Source organism: Mytilus californianus, unplaced genomic scaffold (assembly GCF_021869535.1).
Source record: "Mytilus californianus isolate M0D057914Y unplaced genomic scaffold, xbMytCali1.0.p SCAF_6, whole genome shotgun sequence".
NCBI lineage: Eukaryota > Metazoa > Mollusca > Bivalvia > Mytilida > Mytilidae > Mytilus > Mytilus californianus.
Genome location: NW_026262712.1, coordinates 35996484 through 36020365, shown reverse-complemented (window position 1 = coordinate 36020365; position 23882 = coordinate 35996484). Strand labels below are relative to the sequence as shown.

At 32.0% G+C, this 23882-nt stretch overlaps 2 protein-coding genes across 2 annotated transcripts; both read left to right on the top strand.

Annotated features, from left to right (window-relative positions):
• Positions 1–7909: 7909 nt before the first annotated feature.
• Positions 7910–18904, top strand: LOC127705618 (uncharacterized). The gene is made up of 4 exons (XM_052209947.1): positions 7910–8017; positions 9572–9585; positions 9981–10132; positions 18894–18904. Exons 1-4 carry the CDS (start codon positions 7910–7912, stop codon positions 18902–18904), a joined length of 285 nt encoding a protein of 94 aa, XP_052065907.1.
• A 107-nt stretch (positions 18905–19011) lies between these two features.
• On the top strand, positions 19012–20249 carry LOC127705617 (uncharacterized). The gene is made up of 3 exons (XM_052209946.1): positions 19012–19089; positions 19560–19856; positions 20244–20249. Exons 1-3 carry the CDS (start codon positions 19012–19014, stop codon positions 20247–20249), a joined length of 381 nt encoding a protein of 126 aa, XP_052065906.1.
• Positions 20250–23882: the final 3633 nt, after the last annotated feature.

Sequence of the window (23882 nt, the reverse complement as noted above, 5' to 3'; positions counted from 1 at the left end):
GTGACGTCATCATAGGTTTTTTCCTGGTTTACACATTAAAAATCGAATTTAGAATTAAATTATGAGGAATCACTGTAAATATTTTTTATGTCTATTCGAAATAGCTTAAAATATATAGTGCACACTTGAAAATATCGAGATACGCGGGTTATTCAGTATGTATCACATTTTTATGTTGTTTTTTTCATAGACAAAATCATAATATTAAAGGCATTCTTTAAATACAAAATTAAATATTAAGTAGATGTACATTTTGAAATGAACACTGTTGATGTTCCATGGTATTCTGTATATTATAACTGTATTTGATTTATGTCTTTGAATATGCAACATGCGTTAAACTTTGAACTTACAGCTCTTGTGTCTTCTCAAAATACTCCAACCAATAGCTGTATTCGTACCACGACAACAGTTTTCGGATTTTTCTAGACGACACGTTGAAGTTTTTACAGAGAAACTACAACCACAACAATTTGCCTGTAATGTACACATTAATGCGCAGGTTGCAAGTGTTTCTGAAATAACATCAGATGAATATTTGGATAACAGAATTATTTTGTCTTTCATGACAGTGTATTGCTCACCATTACATTGTAAACTTTCGGCAATTATTACGTCAAAAAGAAGAATAGCCGTCAATACAAAAAAAGTCAAAAACATATTCTTCAATAATTTCCCCTTTCTTTCTACAAAAGTTTACTGCTTGTGAATCGTTTTTCGAATGCAACTTCTTTAAAATACAAAACAAACTTAATTCTGATGTATTAAGACATGTTGAAATTGAAACACATGGAAAACACTCACATGTTATTTTTTTAATTAGCTATTAACAATAACCAATTATAAATCCAATTATAAAAATATAAAAAAATGGTTAATCCTTCTTTAAAAAAATATCAAGATCAGAAGTTCTTTATAGGAATGCCAGAAGGAATATTCAAGTTTTTTGTAAATATCGTATACGTGATTAAACCCGACATTCTTAATGAGTATGCCCATACTTCGGCAATATATTACAAATGATAGCTGTCATATAGTGAGGCTTTCATCAATTGAACTGACTAATTTCGACCATTATCTTTACAAAAAAAATGTATCTTTAGACGTCGTTTAACCATTGGTATACGCCAATGAAATTAACGGTACGAATACGTTACTCCAGATATGCATGTAAACACTACTTGTTTCAGAAACGTTTTAGAACAAACTTTCAGAAAATCGAAAATTTTAGCAACCGTCGCTTTTTGACCAGAATTCTCTGAATGCAGCTTGTTTAAATTTTATGTAATGACTGAAAGAATAAACACTTGATACTATATTTGTTTTGATTTACTATAGGTTGGTTAAACGTGAATAAGGACAGAAAACATTTAATTTATTGAATTTTGATGTTCCCTTGAAATTTTCATTCACTCTAAAAAAAAAATAGAATTGAACAGTATGATTCCAATCCGGAAGCGGGATGAAGTTGTTCCAGATTCACCAATGGTATGCAAAAAGCATCAAACATCAAAATCTTCCTATTTTATTTATTAGTCAAAGAAGTTTTAAACATCATATTAGTAATTAAAGAATAACGGTAGCTGATTTCATGATTTTCTTTATGAATTGACAGCTCTTAGAATGATAAATCTTTCGCAACAGATCGGTTTTTCTTTTTAGCATTTTTGTTTTGTTTTTACTGCTAACCAAATGAGCTAGTGCCTGATTTGACCTGCGCCTCTAATAAATATTGTGTAAACAAAACGCGAAATTGACATCTAAAAGTATAAATCTTGTATCTATAATGAATTTTTATGAATATATTTATTGTATATATCATATACACACCTTAAAAAGTTTTCATTGTAAAAAACCTATTTTTAGTCGTCAATATAAGACGATTGATAATGAAAAATGCATGTATTATCACATGTTTTATCTCATATTATCTGCTTGGGAATGCAAATGAATGTTTTTTGTTTGGTCTTTGTGATAAAAACAAAGTTGTTTTTATTCTAAATTACAGCAAGGTATAAACTATCATAAAGGGCCGATATTTTTTTATTTTCAACTAATAATGGATTTAATTGCAATCTTTTAGAAACTGTGTTCAAGATATTTTCACGAAGAACAACATATTTTGGTCATATAATACAAATAAATATTGAAATTAGAAAATGCACGCCAATTTATACAATCATTAATTAATCCTTCTTTATATATTTTGCATTGTAATTTTAAATTTTCCGATGACAAACAAAAGACCATGTAAAGCCGACCATACTGTATGGATTTATTTTTATATTTTTAAAGGACATACAGTTCCCAATAAGTGCTTATATCTACTTCATATGAACTTTGGTGAATAGTTGTCTCATTGGCAAGTTTACCACATCTCCTTATTTCTATAAATACATTTGTATTTGAAGCATGCGTTTTCCTTAATAAAAATAGAAATGTTTGTTTAATGAAAAAAACAAGGATTATTTTTAATCTCTGTTAATTTGGTATAATAGTATGCTTTTCTGGGGCTTTTAATCACAACCCATAATAATTGTTGTCACAAAACAATAACAAATTAAACACATTTTTTTCCCGTGCTCCACGCAATATATTTGTAAATAATGCTCGTAAATCCGACGTTCAATGCTAAATGTACTCTGATACTGCACACATCTTGGTCATAGAATGACTTATAATGTTGGAGAATACATAAGCAGGTTTATTTCTTATACTACTGTGTGAAAGGCTACAAACATCTGTCCGTTTAAATTTTTTTTAGTAAAAACCAAATACAAAATTTCAGACCATGCAAACTTTTTCATATGCGAAAAGTATAAATGAGAAAATTATTCTGAATGGTATACATACTCATGTTTTAAATGAATAAATTTGTCTCACTCAAAAGAATATATATAAGAAGATCATAGATAGTGTTTTATTTAATCACACCCCTCTTTTCACTCCATGTACGACAGTTCTTCATTAAAGGTGGATGATTTTCTTAGGTACTAAGTTTTCATTAAACAGTGTTCAGTATGATCAATTAGAACCTTAGAAAGATCAATACGAGATGAAATATTGACAACTTAATCAAGAGAGATACGACGAATATCATTCTTAAAATCTACAATGTAAACTAGTAATAAACTCACTGGCAATTAATGCCATGTATTCAAACTAGAAAACGTAGTGACAATGGCTCATCTTTCGAATAAACTAAACAATTAAACGCGTTTTCATATCAACGTACGAAAGTATTACGCCTGATATCTTTAATACATTTGTATGTACAGTATATATAATATGCACACGAAATATGACATATGCACAATTCATAAAATTTGTCCGATGAAAATAAAAAATACAGTTATACCAGCATTTTCGCTATATGCATATTTTTTTCGTGTCCTTTATTTGTCAATAATTGATGTTTTATCCAGAGATCTATGTTTCAGTGTAAATTTGAAATTGACAGACTTTGTAAACTGCTATTCAAGTGTATACCAGCGGCGTTTGATCCTTCAAAGGAACGATGGGCTATCGATTATAACATGTATAAAAATGCTTCTACTGATAGATATTCGTGTTTAACTTATTGAATCAGTAATAGGAAATTCTGTATGTAGGTAGTATGGAATAAACTCATCATATATACCAAGATGGGAAATTTGTATTTGCGCCAGACGCATGTTTCGTCAACTAAAAACTCATCATGGATGCTCGAATAAAAAAGTTAAAAAGACCATATACAGTACGAAGTTGAAGAACATCTCAGCAGCAAAAACCGATTTATAAAATTGAGAATGGAAATTGGGAATGTGTCAAAGAGACAACAACCAGACCAAAGTGCAGATACCAGCCAAAGGCCATCAATGGGTCTTCAATGCAGCGAGATTTTCCCGCACCCAGAGGCGTGCTTCAGCTGGCCCCTTTACAAAAATGTATACTATTTCAATGGACGTCATAGTAAACTCCAAAATATATCAAAGAAACTAAAATTAAAAATTATACAACATTTTACATATTCTAAAAGTAGGGCCTCGGTGGCCGAGTGGTTTAAGTAGTTACTACTGTAATCACTAGCCCGTCAACACTGAGATTGTGAGTTCGAACCCCGCTCGTGCGGATGCACTCGACTCCAATCTTAATTGACTCGAATTGTCAGTTTTCCTATCGAAGGTCGGTGGTTTTCTCTTGGCACTCCGGCTTCCTCCACCAATAAAAACTTGCCGCCACGAAATAGCCCAAAAGCGGTGCTTAAAAGTGGCGTTAAAACACCAAAAATCAAATCAAATCATATTCTTAAATATTAAAAATTACTTGCATCGAGAGTATGTTTTAAAGCAGGACAGATGAAAAGAAGATAGCGAAAAATGTTGTATATACTTTTCATTTCAGATTATATATAAACAGAAGCTTTTATATATATTCAATTATAATAAAGTCTAATCAATTAGAAACAAACAAAGTTTGAAGCATTGAAAACAATTAAAAAAAAATATAAACGATACTTAGAAATAGAATATTTGCCAAATGCTATTTGTCTAAGATAGATTACCATTGATTTTGTGACAACTCCTTTATAATCAGACCTTGCTCTTTTTGTTTAACACTCAAACAAATATCGAATGGTTTTAATTGGACTGCACAAACACAGGAAAACAAAATAATAAAAAAAATGAATAATATCGCTTTAGACAGGTTGTCAATTTCATATGTAATTGCTAAACTATGTGTATATACCAATACATTGGCTTTGCAAAACAAATTTAATTGAAAAGAAACGGCAAACGAGCTGTCCATATTTCTACTATGGATTTGGGTTGTTAATGCACGTTTGTGGATTATACCTTATAGGTTTAACACAAATTTAAAATGCATCAATCTACTATCAATACAAATTTACTGATATGTAATCTAAATAATATGTAGTCAACAACGAATGATCAGCATAAATATTGCATAGCTACTTCTTAGTCAGCCGCAATCTAGTAATTTGTTGATATTTTTATAAATGATCTCAATCTATAGTTAACGTATTTTGGTGGATTGCTGTATGCCAAGTTACCTATTTTTTTGCATCAGTTTTGCTCTTGATATTTGAAAAAAACTCATATGCAATCTAGTTCAGCGTGTTTGCCACATATTTCGGCAATACGCATGCAAAGTACAAAACAAATATGAAAAGGTATTCATAAATGCGACAACAATCAATAGACACACATACTCTAATATAAATGCACACCTTTAAAAGACGTTTCAACACCTTAAAATGTTAAAATGCTGACTTAGTAAAGGTTATATACAGTACGTACTGGTTCTTATCACAAACCGTCAAATAAATTGTCACGATATCATTCATGTATATAGTTAAGACTAACATTCGCTGATTAAGCTGGATTCGTATTCAAATATTTAGAAATATGTCTGATAATGTCAAAAATGAATCAAACAAAATTATGATTAAGGAAATAAGTTCTATTAACAATTGTCAAACGGGAGGACTTGATGAAACGAAACAACCTAGCATATTTATTCGATTTCGTACAGATACGATATACAGAAGCAAATTGTATCAGACTTTTTCTTTATTGTGGTTAAATGCATGTTTGGTGAGTAGAAATTTATGGAAAAGAACGAGATAAAATTCTAACATTAATTGCATTACTATGAATTCATTACTACATGAAAAAACATGTGGTATAACGCCAAAGGCCATACTATCAAACAGAGTCAGAAAATACCGAATTTTAGCAAATAAAGGTCAATGTACGGCTATCAACAACACGTAAACCACATGCCGCTTATCATGCTACAAAAGGCTCCAAAATAGCACAAGTAATACATTTGAAACGTGAAAGCTTACGTACGTGTTGGTAATATACAAAACAATAAAAGAAAAAAAGTATAATATACTGTGGATTCATTTTTTTTTTCGTGGGTACCAATTTTCGTTGATTAGGGAAAACTTATTATTCGTCTAAAAAAATTAATTCTTGGTTCACCTTTACCCACAAAATCCACGAAAATTGGTATCCAAACAAACGTACATAAAATGTAGACCTTGCATGTAAGATCCATTATGTATCCCCCATATCTCAAGTACCTTAATTTTGCAGCCTACAATATAGAACAAATACATATGTCAATTAATTAAATGACTATGCCATGTGTCGTTCCTGAGAAAAAAATGACAGTTCAGGTTCAATGAAACACGGGCAGTGCGAGTTAGTTATAGCACCTTTCGTAGAGAGTTGAGGTTAGTTGTATATGTACATGAACATGAAACGGACCGTTAATTGTATTGACGTGTAAGAATGGTTAAATGAGATTTAAGTTTTTTCTGTCTGTTAATTAAGGGGCCACTTTACTCGAGATGCATGTTTTGAAATCTCTTTTATCTAATAATACCACATAATAAGCATATTCTTTGTGTTGTGTTACAATTATGCTTATTTGAAACGCGTATTATCTATTCCTTACGTTTGTATATCCCGACTGTTCTGTAATATACCGGTTTGGGTATGTTCGTCCCTTTGTCCGTCGGTTTATCCATTCTTCATAACCTTTTCTGTTTGGTTAGTATAATAATATTATGGAATGTCTTATTGATTATCTTTAAATGTTAAATTTTCATGGACGTTATTCATAACGATTGAATGATATCCTTGATTTTATAACGCTTGTAATAGAATGTTAGTGTCACTTCAAAGTATGAAAGAGAACGATTGCAAATCATAATGTCTTGAGACTGAAAGGAGATGATTTGCATGCGACTAATAGACGATAACCAAACGACGGTACATTTAAATTAACATAAATCAGACTTGAATTTAACATACTTTCATCAACAAATGACAAGTGTTCACTAAACCAAGTGTCGAAACAATATAATTGACGGTAAAAGAGTATTGCTTTACAATATACTTACATGAAATTTTTAAAAGACAAATAAAACATAAATATATCCCAAAATACAACCGCTAACATTTTTTTAAATCAGAAAAAACACGCACAAAACAATACTATCGATAGTTTGAAACTGTCCCAAATGATGGTGGAGAAAAGGACATCCCAGAATATTCAGTATATTGTAAATCGATTTAAGAGTTTTTGCAGTTGCTGATAGCTAGCTCATAGTGAATGACAACTAAGAAAGAAGTAATGTTTTTAATACTACGATATCAATCACTACAAGTCAAATGAATTTAATGCAAAATGCGTCGTAAACCGTGAAAGAAACTTGGAAGCTTGTGCAATGCCAAAAATGTTTCGACAGAGTATTGGACTGTAAATGTTCAAAGCTGTATAGCAATAATGCTCAATTATGTTTTAACATTTTAATAACACATCATTTCAATTTGCGTACTTATCAAATTAACATTTACAGATATAATCTGTATAGTAAATGCAAACCTTTTAGTAAACGTTCAATCAAAGAATCAACTAGGCAACATGGGTCTTCTCTAAATTGTCTATCTATTTCAAACACATGATCGTATAAAAGGACATGATATCCAGTTAAACAACGTTTAAAATACTATCAATAGCGAACTTAAAATGTGCATCTCTTTAGTAATGCATTTATGCTAGGAATCAATAAATGCATTACTAAAGAGATGCACTATTTAGAAAATTCGTCGTATGTATCTATGTTCTTTTTTTTTTATTTGTACATGTCCTTCAAATTATCAAAAGTTGGTTGTTTACTATTCGAGTTCCAGCATTTCAAAAAATTAATAATACTTTAGTTTGACAGGGATGGAATGCAGGACAACTTGGACCAGTTTTACCCGATTTACGAGTCATGACAAGTACAACATTAAATGAGGCTTCATATTACCTAACAGCTCTATCCTTAGGATATCTACTCGGAGCTTTAGTTGCAGGATGGATATTCAGAAAAAGACACCAAATGATAACTATGTCAACACTAACTGCGGTATTCGCTATTTTGACAGCGGTGATCCCATGGTGTAAATATTACGTTTTAATGATAATATTGTTTCTTGTACGTGGAAGTGCTAGAGGAGTAAGTGATGCAGGTGTGTGCGATTTATTGAAATTTTAGTTAACTTCCTTATAATGTTTACAATGTGCGCTACACTGTCACGTGTATACCTTAAAACATGCGATAAACGATACTTTGTATCAAGCAAAACAAATGTACAAACACATTTTAATGTAGGTTATTAGTGTAGAGCTTGTATTTGATTGTTGGTGAGCATGATTTGATTGTTGGTAAGCATGATTTGATATGAGCATGTTAAGTTTTTTGTTTGGATAAAAAGACCTTACACATGAATAGTCCCAAGCAAATCTTATATTCGTCATTTTTATCTTGTATTTGACGTTTGTAAATAATGTATATTACGGTTATTAGAATATTCAGTGTTTACAATACTGTGGATTCATTATTATTCGTTGGATACCAATTTTCGTGGGTTTCGTGGGAACAGGTGAACAACGAATTTAAATGTTGAACGAATTACAATTTTTCAATAGGCTTTGTATGCAGAGATTGGCAAAACCACGAAATCAAATATCCACGAAAATGTAAGTTTTACTCAATCCGCGTAAATTGATACCCACGAAAATAAATGAATCCACAGTATACTGAATGTTCTGGGATGTCCCTTTCTCCACCATCATTTAGGACAGTTTTTAACTGTCGATAGTGTTGTTTTTGTGCGTGTTTTTTTCTGATTTTAAAAACATGTTAGCGGTTGTATTTTGTGAAATTTATGTTTTTTTTGTCTTTTGAAAAATTTCATGCAAGTATATTGTAAAGCAATACTCTTGTTCCGTCATTTACAATGTTTCGACACTTGGTTTAGTGAACACTTGTCATTTGTTGATGAAAGTATGTTTAAATTAAGTCTGATTTATGTTAATTTAAATGTACCGTCGTTTGGTTATCGTCTATTAGTCGCATGCAAATCATCTCCGTTTAGTCTCAACACATTATGATTTGCAATCGTTTTCTTTCATACTTTGAAGTGACACTAACATGCTATTACAAGCGTTATAAAATCAAGGATATCATTCAATTGTTATAAATAACGTATATGAAAATTTTACATTTTAAGATACTCAACAAGACATTCCGTAACATTATTTTACTAACCAGACAAAAAAAGTTATGCAGAATGGATAAACAGACGGACAAAGGGACGAACATACCCAAAGCGGTATATTACAGAACAGTGGGGATATACGAACGAAATGAATAGATAATACGCATTTCAAATAAGCATAATTGTAACACAACACAAAGAATATGCTTATTATGTGGTATTATCAGATAAAAGAGATTTCAAAACATGCATCTCGAGTAAAGAGGCCCTTCAATAAACAGATAGAAAAACTTAAATCTCATTTAACCATTCGTACACGTCAATACAATTAACGGTCCGTTTCATGTTCATGTACATATACAATTAACCTCAACTCTCTACGAAAGGTGCTATAACTGACTCGCACTGCCCGTGTTTCATTAAACCTGAACTGTCAATATGTTGTCTCAGGAACGACACATTGCATAGTCATTAAATTAGTTGACATATTTATTTGTACTATATTGTAGGCTGCAAAATTAAGGTACTTGAGATATGGGGGATACATAATGGACCTTACATGCAAGCACTACATTTTATGTACGCAGTTGGTGGTATAATATCCCCGTTAGCTACAGCTCCGTTTCTGAGCATTCATGTGCATTTTGACAACCAAACCTTTACATATACAAATATAAGCAACGTTCAAAAGCTCGGTGAAAACTTAAGTTCAACTTTAAAATCTAAAATTATTGAATTGCAAGAGACTCATGATTCGTCAGTACATTTTGCATTCGCAATAACTGCCGTTTTTGCTCTTAGCTGTAGTTTTGTATTTGTGTGCTCCTTCTGCCATTCGACAAAACAAACCAGCGGAAAGGACAACCATATCCCATCTCGAGTAACAAAGGATTTGCCAAGATCTATACGTTTAATAAGTCTCTCATTAATGTGTGCAACGTTTTGCTTTTATTTGTTCCTCGAAGAAGCTATGGTTTTCTTTTTGACAACATTTACACTTGAACATATGCACTGGACACAGTCTCAAGGTTCATATGCAGCTACGTCATACTGGGCTGCCTTTGCTATTGGTAGATTATCAGGGATCAGCATAACCCATCGATATAAGACAGACAAAGTTCTTGCTACGTACTTAACTGGATTAACTATTTCCTCATTCGGACTGATGATTACAACATTATATCAAAAAGACATCGGAGTTTGGACTTTTGTACCAATGTCTGGGTTCTGCCAGTCCATTCTATTTCCTTTGTTATTATCCTGGATAGAAGAAAATTTTTCAAAGTAACCGGCAAGATAGTATCACTGATTATGTTTCTAGGTTCAGTTGGTATCATGGTAACACCAATCATACTTGGGTATCTGATTGACCTTTTCACGCCTATGTGGTTTCCTTACGCTGAAGTTTTAGCAAGTGTTTGTTTGCTACTTCTTTACTTTGTTCTATTATGCTTACGTAGTAAGATTCAAAATATTCATCGAGAAATTCTTGAATGTTTAACCGTTGCAGACAACGATAGATAATAACGACTTAAAATAGAATTTGAGACAGTGGGTTTACATAGCCGTAGTTGTGTTAATAAATACTGCTTGAGTTCAATACATTTTTCAAATTAAATTTCTAAAAATCTGATTAATCAATTACAAACTGAACGTGGTTCATATTCCAGTGTATATTTTATCTATTCAGTATATGCACTTTGATAAGTTTTTTTAAATGTTCAATATTCACCTGTTACATAAACCCTAAACTGTCATGGGTAGCAATTCAGGGATTCCTTCATGGTTTCATAATATCATTTGTTCGGGGATTTGCAAACGAGCGATAAAAACCTACCATGATATATCATGATATGTATATTCTAGCTTTATATTTATACATCACACCATATGCAATTATGTGGACAAAGTATTTACTTTATCTGTATAATCAAAGATTTTAATTTTAATGGCAATTTATTTCGTTCGTTTGTTTTGCAAATTATTATTACATTTTGGTCGAATGATCTTTAGCAGAGTGCTACTCAACAGCATTACTTCCGACTTGTAACCTTAAATTTGTCATAACTCCTTATGGCTCGCAGTCTGAAAATCGGTGTTTACGTAGGGGTTGCTGCCAGTTGAAAGTTTGAGGGCAAATGGAGGGGAGGGCTTCGCAGAAGGTCACATTCACCATACTCCGTTTAGATATCACTTTCCGTTATTGAGTTTGGCACTTAGAAAAAATTGATTTCGTTCGTCCGAAAACTCTATCTGGCTCGCTTATAAGAAAACACGTATTGTTACCATTGTATTTTTTTTTTATTTCTTAATAGATTCTTGCAAACTAGGGCCCATCTGAAATGTAATTTATTTACAAATAAATGTAACATGTTCGGCAAAGTCCTTTATATGAATGATGCAAGTAGAAATGTTCAGAAATGTTCAAGTTTTTTGTAACTATCGTAAACGTGACCAAACCATCAATACTTCGACCTTATTCTACAAATGATAGCGGTCACAAAGGGAGGCTTTCGTCAATTGAATTGACTAGTTTATTCGATTATCTTTGAAACAAATCAAATGGCTTCTTTAGACGTCATTTAACCATTCGTACACGTCAATACAATTAACGGTACCAATGTATTGCTCCAGATATACAGGTGAACACTACTTGTCTTTTCAGTAATGTTTTAGAACAAACTTTTTAGAAAATCAAAAATTTTAGCAACCGTCGATAATTTACCGGAATTCTCTGAATGCGGCTTATTTAATACAATGACAAGGATAAACACATGATACTAGATTTGTTTTGATTAACGATATTTTCCACAAAACACTACTTCAAACCAAGAAATAGTGGATTCATGTTTCCTACTTAAAACTGTTTCTCCTGAAACTAAGGAAGAAGATACCAAATGGTTAAAATTGACAAAGGACAGAACACATTTTATTAATTGAATTTTGATGTTCCCTTGAAATCTTCATTCCCTATTTTAACCCAATAAAAAATAGAATCGAACAGCATGATTCCAATACAGAAGCGGGATGAAGTTGTTCCTGATTCACCAAAGGTATGCATTAAACATCCAAATCTTACTATTGCATTTATCAATCAAAGAAGTTTTAAAAATGTAATTAGTGATTATAGAATAAAGGTAGCTGATTTCACGGCTTGTTTATGAATTGACTACTCTCAGAATGTTAAATCTTTCGTAGCACATCGGTTTTTCTTTCATATTTTTTTTATGCTAATTAAATGAGCAAGTGCTCATGTACATATACCTTGAAAAATATTCAAGTGCGACAACAATTAAGTCGTTGATATAAGACGATGAATTATTTATACTGCCATATGTTTGATTTCACATGTTACAAGCTTGGGAATGCAAATGAATTTTATTTGTTTGGTCTTCGTGATGAAAACAAAACTTTTATTTTACTTTACAGTAGGGAATTAAATATCAATAAGAGCGGATATTATAATATAATCAACCAACAACGGATTTAATTCCAATTTTATAGAAACTGTTTTCAAGATATTTACACGAAGAACAAAATATCTTGTTTATATACTACAAATAAATATTAATATAAGAAAATGCACGCCATTTTATACATTCTTTAATTAATCCTTCTTCATATGTTCTACTCTGTTAAAAGATTGTAAAGCGGACCATACATATCAGTCTCTAATTATAGCTTACACCTACATTTGAACTTTGGTGAATAGTTGTCTCATTGGGAATCATGCCACATCTTCTTTTTTTTTATAAAGAAATTTATTCAAACCATACATTTTCCTCCATAAAAATGTGATTATTTTTGTTAAATGAAAAAAACAATGAAAAAAAAATAATCTCGTGACTGTTTTTTTGCGATATTTATATGCTTTTCATGGGTTCTTAGTCACAACCGATAATTTCTAAAACAAATTAAACCAATAAATTTTGTCCATGGTCTACGCAATATATTTGTAAAAAATGTACGTAAATGCTACCTGCAATGTCAATGCAAAATGAGATATGTAACTGCAATACTCTTGGTCATAGGATAAATAAATATTGTCTAATAACTGATCACATCTTATAATTAGTTTTTTGTATAAAATATATCACTGTTTAGAAGATATGAATCACACAGGGAAATAATAGAAGCTTATTGTGGCTAGTGTACTTTAGAGTAAAATTGGTAACATCTACATAGGAGTAATAAATGATAGAAAACACATGTCAGAATTAAATGGTTGAAAGGTATCATCTTAGGAATTTAGAAAGTAATCTTTATATTAGGTCAGTAATTGTTCAGAGATTAAACTGTAAACACGTATTCCTCTATTATAAAAAAATAATATATTGAAATGGAATAACGATATAATCTTTAAATAAACTTATCATAGATACCAGGATTGAAATTTTGTATTTGAGCTAGACGCGCGTTTCGCCTACAAAAGACTCATCAGTGACGCTCGAATAAAAAAAGTTCAAAAGGAGGATTACAACTGTATCATTATAATGTTTATGATGTTAGAGAAATCCATACGCAGTTTTAGGTCTTATATTACTATTCAAAAGGTTGCAAACATCCTTTTTTTTAGTTTAGTAAAATCAAAATACAGCATTTCAAACGACAGTCCATCTATGAAGGTGGATGATTTTCAAAGGTACTACGTTTTCATTAAACAGTATTTACAATAATAAGTTTAAAAAGATCAATACGAGATGAATTATTGACAACTTAGAAAAGCGAAATACAACGAATATCATATGTAAAATTACTGGCAATTAATGCCATGTATCAAAACTAGAAATCGTATTGACAATGGCTTATCTTTCAAATAAAACAAACAATGACACACGTTTTCATTTCTTCGTATGAAGGTATTACGCATGGTATCTTTACTACATTTTTATGTACAGCATATCGTATATCCACACGAAAAATGACAAATGGACAATTCATGCAATTTACCAAAAGTCAAATTTGTTCGATGAAAATAAAAAAAAATACAGGTATACCTAAATTATATTTGTTCATGTCTTGTATTCGACAATAATAGATGTTATATCCCGAGATTTCTGTTTCAGTATAACTTTAAAAACTGACAATTTTTTCTTAAACTGCTATACTAATGTATAGCAATGTCGTTTGATCATTCAACTTAACGATCAACTACCAATTATAAAAATGCGACTATTGATAGACAGTCGTCTTGTTGAAACAAGAACAGGAAATCCTGTTCTGAAAATTCATATTAGCAAACCGACTAATACAGATTTTAAAAGATTTAACATTAACTTACTTGTATTGATAGTATGTTTTAAAACAGTACAGAAGAAAAGAAGAAAGTCAATAATAAAAAATTGTATATCAGCAGAAGCTTTTATATATATTCAATAATACTAGAGTATAGTCAATAAGACAGAAAAAAGTTCGAAGCATTGACAACAATTTAAAATATATAAGATACTTAGAAATAAGAAATTTGCAAATTGCTACATGTATTTACCTAAGATAGATTACCATTGATTTCGTGACAACTCCTTTTTAATCAGATCTTGCTCTCCTTTTGTTTTAATTGGACTGCAGACCGATCTATAATTACAAATACAGGAAAACAAAATAATAAAGAAATGAATAATATCGCAATAGACATTGTCAGTTTGATATGTAATTGTAAAATAATTGTGTACATACCAATACATTGGCTTTGGAAAAAAAAACTGTAATTGATTAGGAACGGCAAAAGAGCTGTTCTTTTTCCTGGTACTAAATAAGGTTGTAACTGTACGTTTGTGGAGGTAGAACAATGCATTGTACCATTTACATAATGCTTAGCTGACAAAAAACCTTAAATCACAGAGTAAAAATGAGACAACTTACTATCAGTACAATTCACTGATATGCAAACTAGAAAGCGTGTAGTCAACTACGAATTCGAATGATCAGCATACGCATGCTACAATTATCTTTGATATCACCTCAATCTTTAGTCCTTGTATGTTGTAGGGTAGATGTCAACTGCCTTCTTTTAAGCTCCTGATACATAAAACACACGTATCGCTTCGGCTAAGTGTTTTAACTATAATCATGAAAAATATAAAACTAAAAGGTGAAGGCATTCATGAATGTGTCACAAACCATACGACACACACAAACATATGTAAACTTACACTTTTAAGGACATTTACACTCTTTTAAGGGTGAAAATGATTACTAAGTAAAGCTTGTAAACACTACTGATTATTATCATAATCTGTCACATAAATTGTCATGATAGCACTAATATATGTGTATAATGTATAAAGGTAAGCTTTATCTTCGCTGATTTAGTTTTATTCGTATTCCAATATTTAGAAATATGTCTGACAATGTCGAAATTGAATCTGAAACAATTGTTTTGAATGAAATAGGTTCTACAAGCAATGGCTAGAAGGAAGAACAACTAGATGCAACGTTTCAACCTAGCGTATTTATTCGACTTCGTACAGATATGGTTTTCAGAAACAACTTGTATCAACCTTTGGCTTTATCCTGGTTAAGTATGTGTTTGATGAGTAGTAAGATGTAGAAAACAACCTGATATAATTATTACATGATTTGCATTATAAGGGATTAATTACTATATGCAATAAAGATGTGGTTTGTTCTTTTAGAAAACTATCAAACGGAGAAGAAATGTAGCAAATATAGGTCATATTATGATCTTTAAAAACGTGAAAAACACAGCGCATAGCAATCATTAAAAAGTCCCAAAATGGCTCATGTATAAAAATTTAAACAAATAAACTTATGTCGCGATTAGTGTACAAACAATTACGAAAAAAGACATACAGCAACAAACAATCAATACAAAAAAAAAAGTTTTCAGAATTTTGACAGGCATATACACAATGTATATGATGATATGGCGGAGCTACACATGTACGTATATGTTTGCGGGCTCTCGGCCCTCTCCTTAGCTGGAACAGTGATATAACGGAACTTCATCATAATCAAAACAAACAATATACAGTTGGAAAAGGATTAATCCATCAGATCTACACAAAACACCTAAAAAAAACCTAACAAATAGACGCAAGAAAATAAACACCAATTAAAGTGTAATCGGAGTTACAGAAAGCTAGATCAGTGTCAATGACTACTTAAAGAAGACATGTATTACAGACTGCCATATCAATCAATAATGTAAAACCGTCATAAACATTCGGAGACACGCATGAGCTTGTTAAATTCAAAAAGTATCGCCGGAATGTAGGACCATATATTTTGATAGCTGTATAGCAACAATGTTTAGTTATGTTTTTTTTATGTAATGCTAACATGGATAGCAAATAAATCTGAGTACTTATAAAGCTACCATAAAAAGATATCATTTCAATATTACATGATCTTAAAAACAAGGACGTAGTATCTGGTTTGACAATGTTTAAAAATAGCAAACTAACAATGTGACATCTCGTTTGTAACGAATTTAAGTTAGAAATCGAAAAGTGTACACGGATCGTATCTACATTTATTGGCTCTATAAATACAATCACTGTTTGACACTGTTTAAAATACAAATCCCTCGCTATTAATAGCCCAGTGAACCTGTCACGTAATAGTGTCATTTTAGTGTTATATTTAACATTGCCATAAAAATGCGTCGTTTGGCTAGCCACTAAACCAGGTTCAACCCACCATTTTTTTCTTAAAATGTTCTGTACCAAGTCAGGAAAATGACAGTTGTTATCTTATAGTTCGTTTTTGTGTGTGTTGCGTTGTCGTTTGTTTTTTTTTTTCACTTCAGTGTTTCTGTTGTTTCGTTGTTTTCCTCTTATAGTTGATGTGTTTCTCTCGGTTTTAGTTTGCAATCAGGATTTGTTTTTGTCTTTCGAACAGCGGTATACTACTGTTGCATTTATAATTTTTCTTTTCGTGCTTAAACTTAATCTGATGAGCCTAAACTTGCATGATTAAAATCATTAATGTGAAATAGTATGTTTCATTTTCATGTTAACATTACTACAAAAAATAGAATTGAATTAATCTCTAAAGAATGTCACAATTTAGGCAATGAGTTCGTATTTATTTATGTAAAATTAATAAAATTGAGAATGGAAATGGGGAATGTGTCAAAGAGACAACAACCCGACCATAGAGCAGACAACAGCCGAAGGCCACCAATGGGTCTTCAATGCAGCGAGAAACTCCCGCATCCGGAGGCGTCCTTCAGCTGGCCCCTAAACAAATATGTATACTAGTGCAGTGATAATGGACGTCATACTACACTCCAAATTATACACAAGAAACTAAAATTAAAAATGATACAAGACTAACAAAGGCCAGAGGCTCCTGACTTGGGACAGGCGCAAAAATGCGGCGGGGTTAAACATGTTTTTTGAGATCTCAACCCTCCTCCTATACCTCTAGCCAATGTAAAAAAACAAACGTACAACAGTACGCACAGTAAAACTCAGTTTAAGAGAAGTCCGAGTCCGATGTCAGAATAGGAAACAAAAGAAAAATAAACAAAATGACAATAATACATAAATAACAACAGACTACTAGCAGTTACTGACATGCCAGCTCCAGACCTCAATTAATTAAGTGTATGTATTTGAACATGTACTTCAAATGACCAAGGCTTGTTTGTTTACTACTCAAAAGTAAAATCACAAAAATACTAAACTCCGAGGAAACTTCAAAAAGGAAAGTCCCTAATCAAATGGCAACATCGAAAGCTCATCAAACGAATGGACACCAGATGATAACTATGTCAATACTAACTGCTGTATTTGCTGTTTTGACAGCGGTAATCCAATGGTGTAAATATTACGTTTTAATGATGATATTGTTTCTTATACGTGGCAGTGCTAGAGGTGTTATTGATGCAGGTGTGTATGAATTATAAAAATTTAAGTTAATTTCGTTATATTGTTTTCAAAGTAACCCGTGCACTACATCGTTTTGTGTTTAGCATAAAGTAAGCGATTTGTGATACATTATATCAAGAACAACAACACTACTCTACATACAAATGTACATATAGGTTTAGGGTGAAGAGCGTGCATTGTATTGTAAGACGGCATGCTTGACTGTCAGTATGTTTATTTATATGCTATGAGTTTATTTTCAAATAACTGTGAAAATTCATTAATATGGTATTATAAAAAAAAATATGCAGTGCTTATCCAAACATAAAATCAGAACGTGGGAAACTTCTAACTCACATATTTATGTTGATGCACTTTATATTGAAGGTATTTGTGCCTTCCACATGTACCGTCCCTAGTACAACTTAATTAACAGCACTGCTGTGGTGTTATATCGCCATATTTTAAGTCATTTGAGAAACGTGTTGTCGGTGTTTTTTTCGCTTGTATTTTACGTTTGTAATTAATATTTAATACGGTAATCAGAAGGTTCAGTGTTTAACATGCACTGAATGTTCTGGAATGTCCCTTGATCAAAAATGTTTTGATCTATTCGTCGATATTAAATGGGATAGTTTTAAACTCACTCCATAATGATGTGTTTTGTTTTTTAGGTAAAAAAACATGTAAGAGGTTCAATTTTGAGAAATTTTATAAAAAATTGCAGTATGTTATCTTTTCAGTTGGGGATATAATAACGATTTAAATAGCCAGTACGCGTGATAAATTTGTACAACCTGTGCTACAAAGGGTTATGTTTATTCTGCAGTCTTATCAGATAGAAGTAATTTAGATTTATAAATATCATTTCGAGCAAAGGGCCCCTAAAACACTTATATCGCTCATATTTTCGTTTCATGTTTTTCGTCCAACAAACAACTCTACTAAAGATCCTTGTTTCATGAAACCTGACTAGCCAAATTTATATTTTCAGATACGACATGAGACATGAATATGTTTTTCAAAAAATTTACTGACATATTTACCTGTACTATATTGTAGACTGCAATATCATGGTACTTGACATATGGGGTAAACATAATGGACCGTACATGCAAGCTCTACATTTTATGTACGCTGTTGGTGGAATAATATCACCGTTAGCTACAGCTCCGTTTCTTGGCATTCATGTGCATGATGTCAACCACACATCTAAATATTCCAACATTAGCAACTTTCCTAAGCTCACTGAAAACTGCAGTGCAAGTTTTTAATCTGGAATAATTAAATCGCAAGAGACACATAATTCGTCAGTACATTTTGCATTCGCGATAACTGCCATCTTTGCTCTTATCTGTAGTTTTTTTATTTTTGTATTTCCTTTGCCGTTTGACAAAACAAACCAACAAGACGGACGATCAATACCCACCTCGTGTAACGAAGGATTTGCCAAGATCTATCCGTTTAATGAGTTTATCATTAATGTGTGCAACCTTCTGGTTTTATTTGTTTATGAAAAGCAATGGTTTTCTTTTTGCCAACATTTACACTTGGGCATATGCTATGGACGCAGCCGCAAGGTTATTATGCAGCTTCTGCATACTGGGCGGTCGTTGCTATTGGTAGGTTATCGGGGATCATGATAACGCATCGATTTAAGACAGACAAAGTTCTTGCTACGTACATAAATGTTTTGACACTTTCTTCATTCGGACTAATGATCACCACATTATATCAAAAAGACATCGGAATTTGGATTTTCGTACCTATGTCTGGATTTTGCCAGTCAATCTTGTTTCCTTTGTTGTTATTCTGGATAGAAGAAGACTTTTTAAAAGTTACTGGAAAGATAGTTTCAGTAATTATGTTTCTAGGTTCAATTGGTACTATGGTAACACCAATCATAATAGGGTATCTGATTGACCTTTTCACGCCTGTATGGTTCCCTTACGCTGAGGTTATAGCAAGTGTTTACATTCTACTTGTTTACTTTGTTCTATTATGCTTACGTAGTAAGATTACAATTGTTCATCAATAAATTGGTGTGTGTCTAACCATTGTAGAGACTAATAGATAGTACAAATGTATATAGGTATTGTGTTAGTAAAGTCCCACCGAGTACAAATCATATACATTAAATTACTAAAACTGAGATTTTTCAATTGCGTTGTTCATATTGCAGTGTACAGTTTATCCATACAGTATATGAACTTTGATATATATTTTCTTAAATCGAATTATTTTTATTAATATTCACATGTTCCGTAAACCTTTGATCGTTCAGGGAAATAAACAATGCGTACCTTCATGGTTACAGAATCACAATTGTCGATTTATTTATTAGAGATAAAAGACAACTAATGATATGTCATCAAATTAAGTTCTGCTGTTATCTGCTCTTTGGTCGGGTTGTTGTCTCTTTGACACATTCCCCATTTCTATTTTCAATTTTAGCTTTATTTTTATACGTCACACGATATGTAATTTTTTTTCAACTTTATATAGATATAAAACGGTGTTGTGTGAGTGCAAGTGAGACAACTCTCCATCCATAATTTGTAACAAGTAAACCCCTATAGATCAAAGTACGCCCTTCAACACAGAGCATTGTCTCACATCAAACAGCAAGCTATAAAGAACCCCACAAAATATTAGTTTAACAATTTAAACAGGAAAACCAACGGTCTAAGCTATATAAAAACAAAAAACGAGACAAAATTAATAACCAAATCAACACACGACCACCACTGAACAACAGGTTCCGGACTTAGGACGGATACAAACAGATGCAGCTGTTTTAATATTTTTACAGGCGCAAACCGTCACTGTAGCCTGAATGCAACACCATACCATCAAAAGAAACGCTATAAAATATCAATTACAATGGCTTTCCTCAATCAAAAGATATGTTAACACACACAACTAAATGAACTAATTATATATACTAGGGTTGAAATTTTATATGTGCGCCAGACGCGCATTTCGTCTACAAGAGACTCATCAGTGTCTCTCTTTTTTTTTTGCAAATACAGCTAACAAACACTAAACGTAAACATTTGATCTATGACACAATGCAAATATAAAATTATTAAGAAAATGGGGTGGAGATTATGATGATAAAACAGAAAAGTATGAACTCTACCTAGAAATGGGGGGAGGGGGGTGGGGGTTGCTGGAAAAAGCATGCATTTTGTCATGCAACAGACCACACTTAGAATGCTTTAAAATTGGAATTTATCTTCCACATTGCATGGAATATGATTTCCGCATTGCAGAATGTTAATTTATTAGTCATACACAAACGGACACTAAACTTAAGCCAGACTCATGGCATCGTTGTAGACCAAAGCCGACTCTTAATATCGTTCTAGTCCTAAATCGACTTTTAGTATCGTTCTAGTCTTAAGCTGACTCTTATTATAGTTCTAGTCCTTAGCCGACTCTTAGTATCGTTCTAGTCCGAAGCCGACTCTTGGTATCGTTCAAGTCCTAAGCCGACTAGTACTCTTAGTATCGTTCTAGTCCTCAGCCGACAGTTAGTATTGTTTTAGTCCTAAGCCGACTCGTGGCATCGTTCTAGTCCTAAGCTGACTGTTAGTATTGTTTTAGTCCTAAGCCGATTTTTAGTATCGTTTTGTCAAAAGCCAACTCTTAATATCATTCTAGTCCTAAGCCGACTCTTAGTATCGTTCTATTCCAAAGCCGACTCTTAGTATCGTTCTTGTCCAAAGCCGACTCTTATTATTATTCTAGTCCAAAGCGTACTCTTAGTATAGTTCTAGTCCAAAGCCTACTATTAGTATCGTTCTAGTCCAAAGTCTACTCTTAGTATCGTTCTAGTCCAAAGCCGAATCTTAGTATTGCTTTTGTCCTTTTTTTTATCTAGTTCTGTGCCATTTGGTCCCTTTTGGAGAGTTGTCTCATGCCACATCTTCTTTTTTATATTAAATTTAAGTTTTTGAAGTTCTTTTCAATATAAGTATTTTGAAGATCTATCTCTTAACTGATTCAGTTAATTCTATTTTAGGACTTATGCCGACTTTTCTACTCTGGAACAGTCTCGACTCAGCTTTGTTGGATAGGTGTGTCTGCCTATAATGTTTTCAAATAATACATAAGTTTAATTATCAATTAATTTCATTAAAAGAACGACAGGATATCCTTTATGCTTTTTCGATTATTCAGTTATGTTTATTTTAACATCATAATTTGATGTTATCCTATTATCTTTCTTTTTCCAGACTTTTTCCTCCCTTTAATATTTACCATTAATTGTCCCAATTGAAGAAAGCTTGGTTAGTTCTGTTATCACATTTTGACGTTGACACCTTTAGTCAAACAGTTTAATGTTGATGAAACAGCTCCTCACGTCTCTAAGCCGTTTTATAAATGGTTTTCTGATCTGATATTTATATAACCGATCAATATTATGTACTACTCGAGATTGAGACATTTCTTTTTAATGTGAGTTCACACGACGGGGCATGCATACGGAAAGGGTTTATTTTGCTGACAAACTCACCAGAGCATTACATACTGATACTCATTTGAAACACTAGGAAGACAACAATCATACTTAACTCCTTCAACTTTAAATTATGTTTTAAGCTTGAACTAATAGGTCGACCATGCAAGAACTGTGTTAGTAGTCAAAACTTATTTATATTAACAACACCACCGAATTTTAAGATATATTCAAAAAGTTGTAGCCTTGACAAATTCAAAACGCTCGCTCGACTATATTTTATAAATCAACGAAAAGACTGTAAATCAACAGAAAAACTGTAAATCAACTGTCATATTTCTGACTTGCTACATGCATTTTCCAGAGAAAACGATGAATTAGATTGTCGTTTAGCTTGCTTAACATTTTACTGTTGACAGTTGTATATTGTTCCGTTACAATGACTCAGTTGTCCGAGCAACGCAAACACAAATCATTGGTTAGGGTGGCAATAACTGAGGTCTAGCAGCCACATACAATCGAACATCTTAGATATACAGCATAAAAAAAGTCAAACAAAAATATATACCTCACAAAGACGATGATGATGGTAAATGATGGCAAATATGCTTTACAAATTAAGTAAAAAACAAATACGTGGGTAAACAAAATAAAAATACCGAGCCAAATTCATACGAATTACAATTTGCATATTAGTACAGCGACAAATAAATGTGCCCTTTGGTCGGGTTGTTGTCTCTTTGACATGTTCCCCATTTCCATTCTCAATTTTATAACTGCAAACGGGAAATAAGTATCAAGGATTTTTTTGACAAAAAAACTCTAGCTTTTTTCCCCCTCAAACACCGTTTTATAAAATCCGAGAAACCTTTGTAAGGTCTTGAGTACTGTATGTGTTGACAAATGACTACTCCATACGCAGGTGAACTCAGTATATTGCTGATCAATTTATTTGTATGAATATATCTATCGGAAATTTTATAAATTAAATTCCGTAAAAGGACATTCTATAGGAACTTACATTGTCTATATTTACAGAAATGCAACCTATATGTATATATGTTCTTACGATTGAAAATTTTAGTCATACAATCAAGAATATTGTTATTGAAATGTCATTTTGAAGCTGATTGTCTGGATCAGCCAAGTGTTACCAGGAGCCACTTTTATCAACCAATAGAAAATAAACCCTTTATAACATCACCAAGGCTATTTGAATTGTCTATTTTTATTGCAATTACGAAGCAGTTCATTTAGTGTCTTCCATGATAACCCTTTTTCTTCATATTTAATGTAATCTTGAATTTTGTAAAGATGACATTGTTTCCGTAGTACAATGTTAAATCTCTATATCGTGTTGGAACACAACTAAGTTTTAATTACTTTGAACAGATACGGTATATACTTGTATTGCTCATTTCAGTTCTTAACCGTTTTATTTGAAAAAGGAGCATAAATATTAGTCACGTGATTTTTGTGTGCTGAAATACAATTCTAAATTATTTTTTGTCGAAGCAA

Coding starts and splice junctions, on each gene's coding strand:
- LOC127705617 (XM_052209946.1), top strand. CDS start 19,012: ATGCAAGCTCTACATTTTATGTACGCTGTTGGTGGAATAATATCACCG. Junction 19,090..19,559: donor CTCCGTTTCTTGGCATTCAT/GTGCATGATGTC, acceptor CATCGATTTAAG/ACAGACAAAGTTCTTGCTAC.
- LOC127705618 (XM_052209947.1), top strand. CDS start 7,910: ATGTCAACACTAACTGCGGTATTCGCTATTTTGACAGCGGTGATCCCA.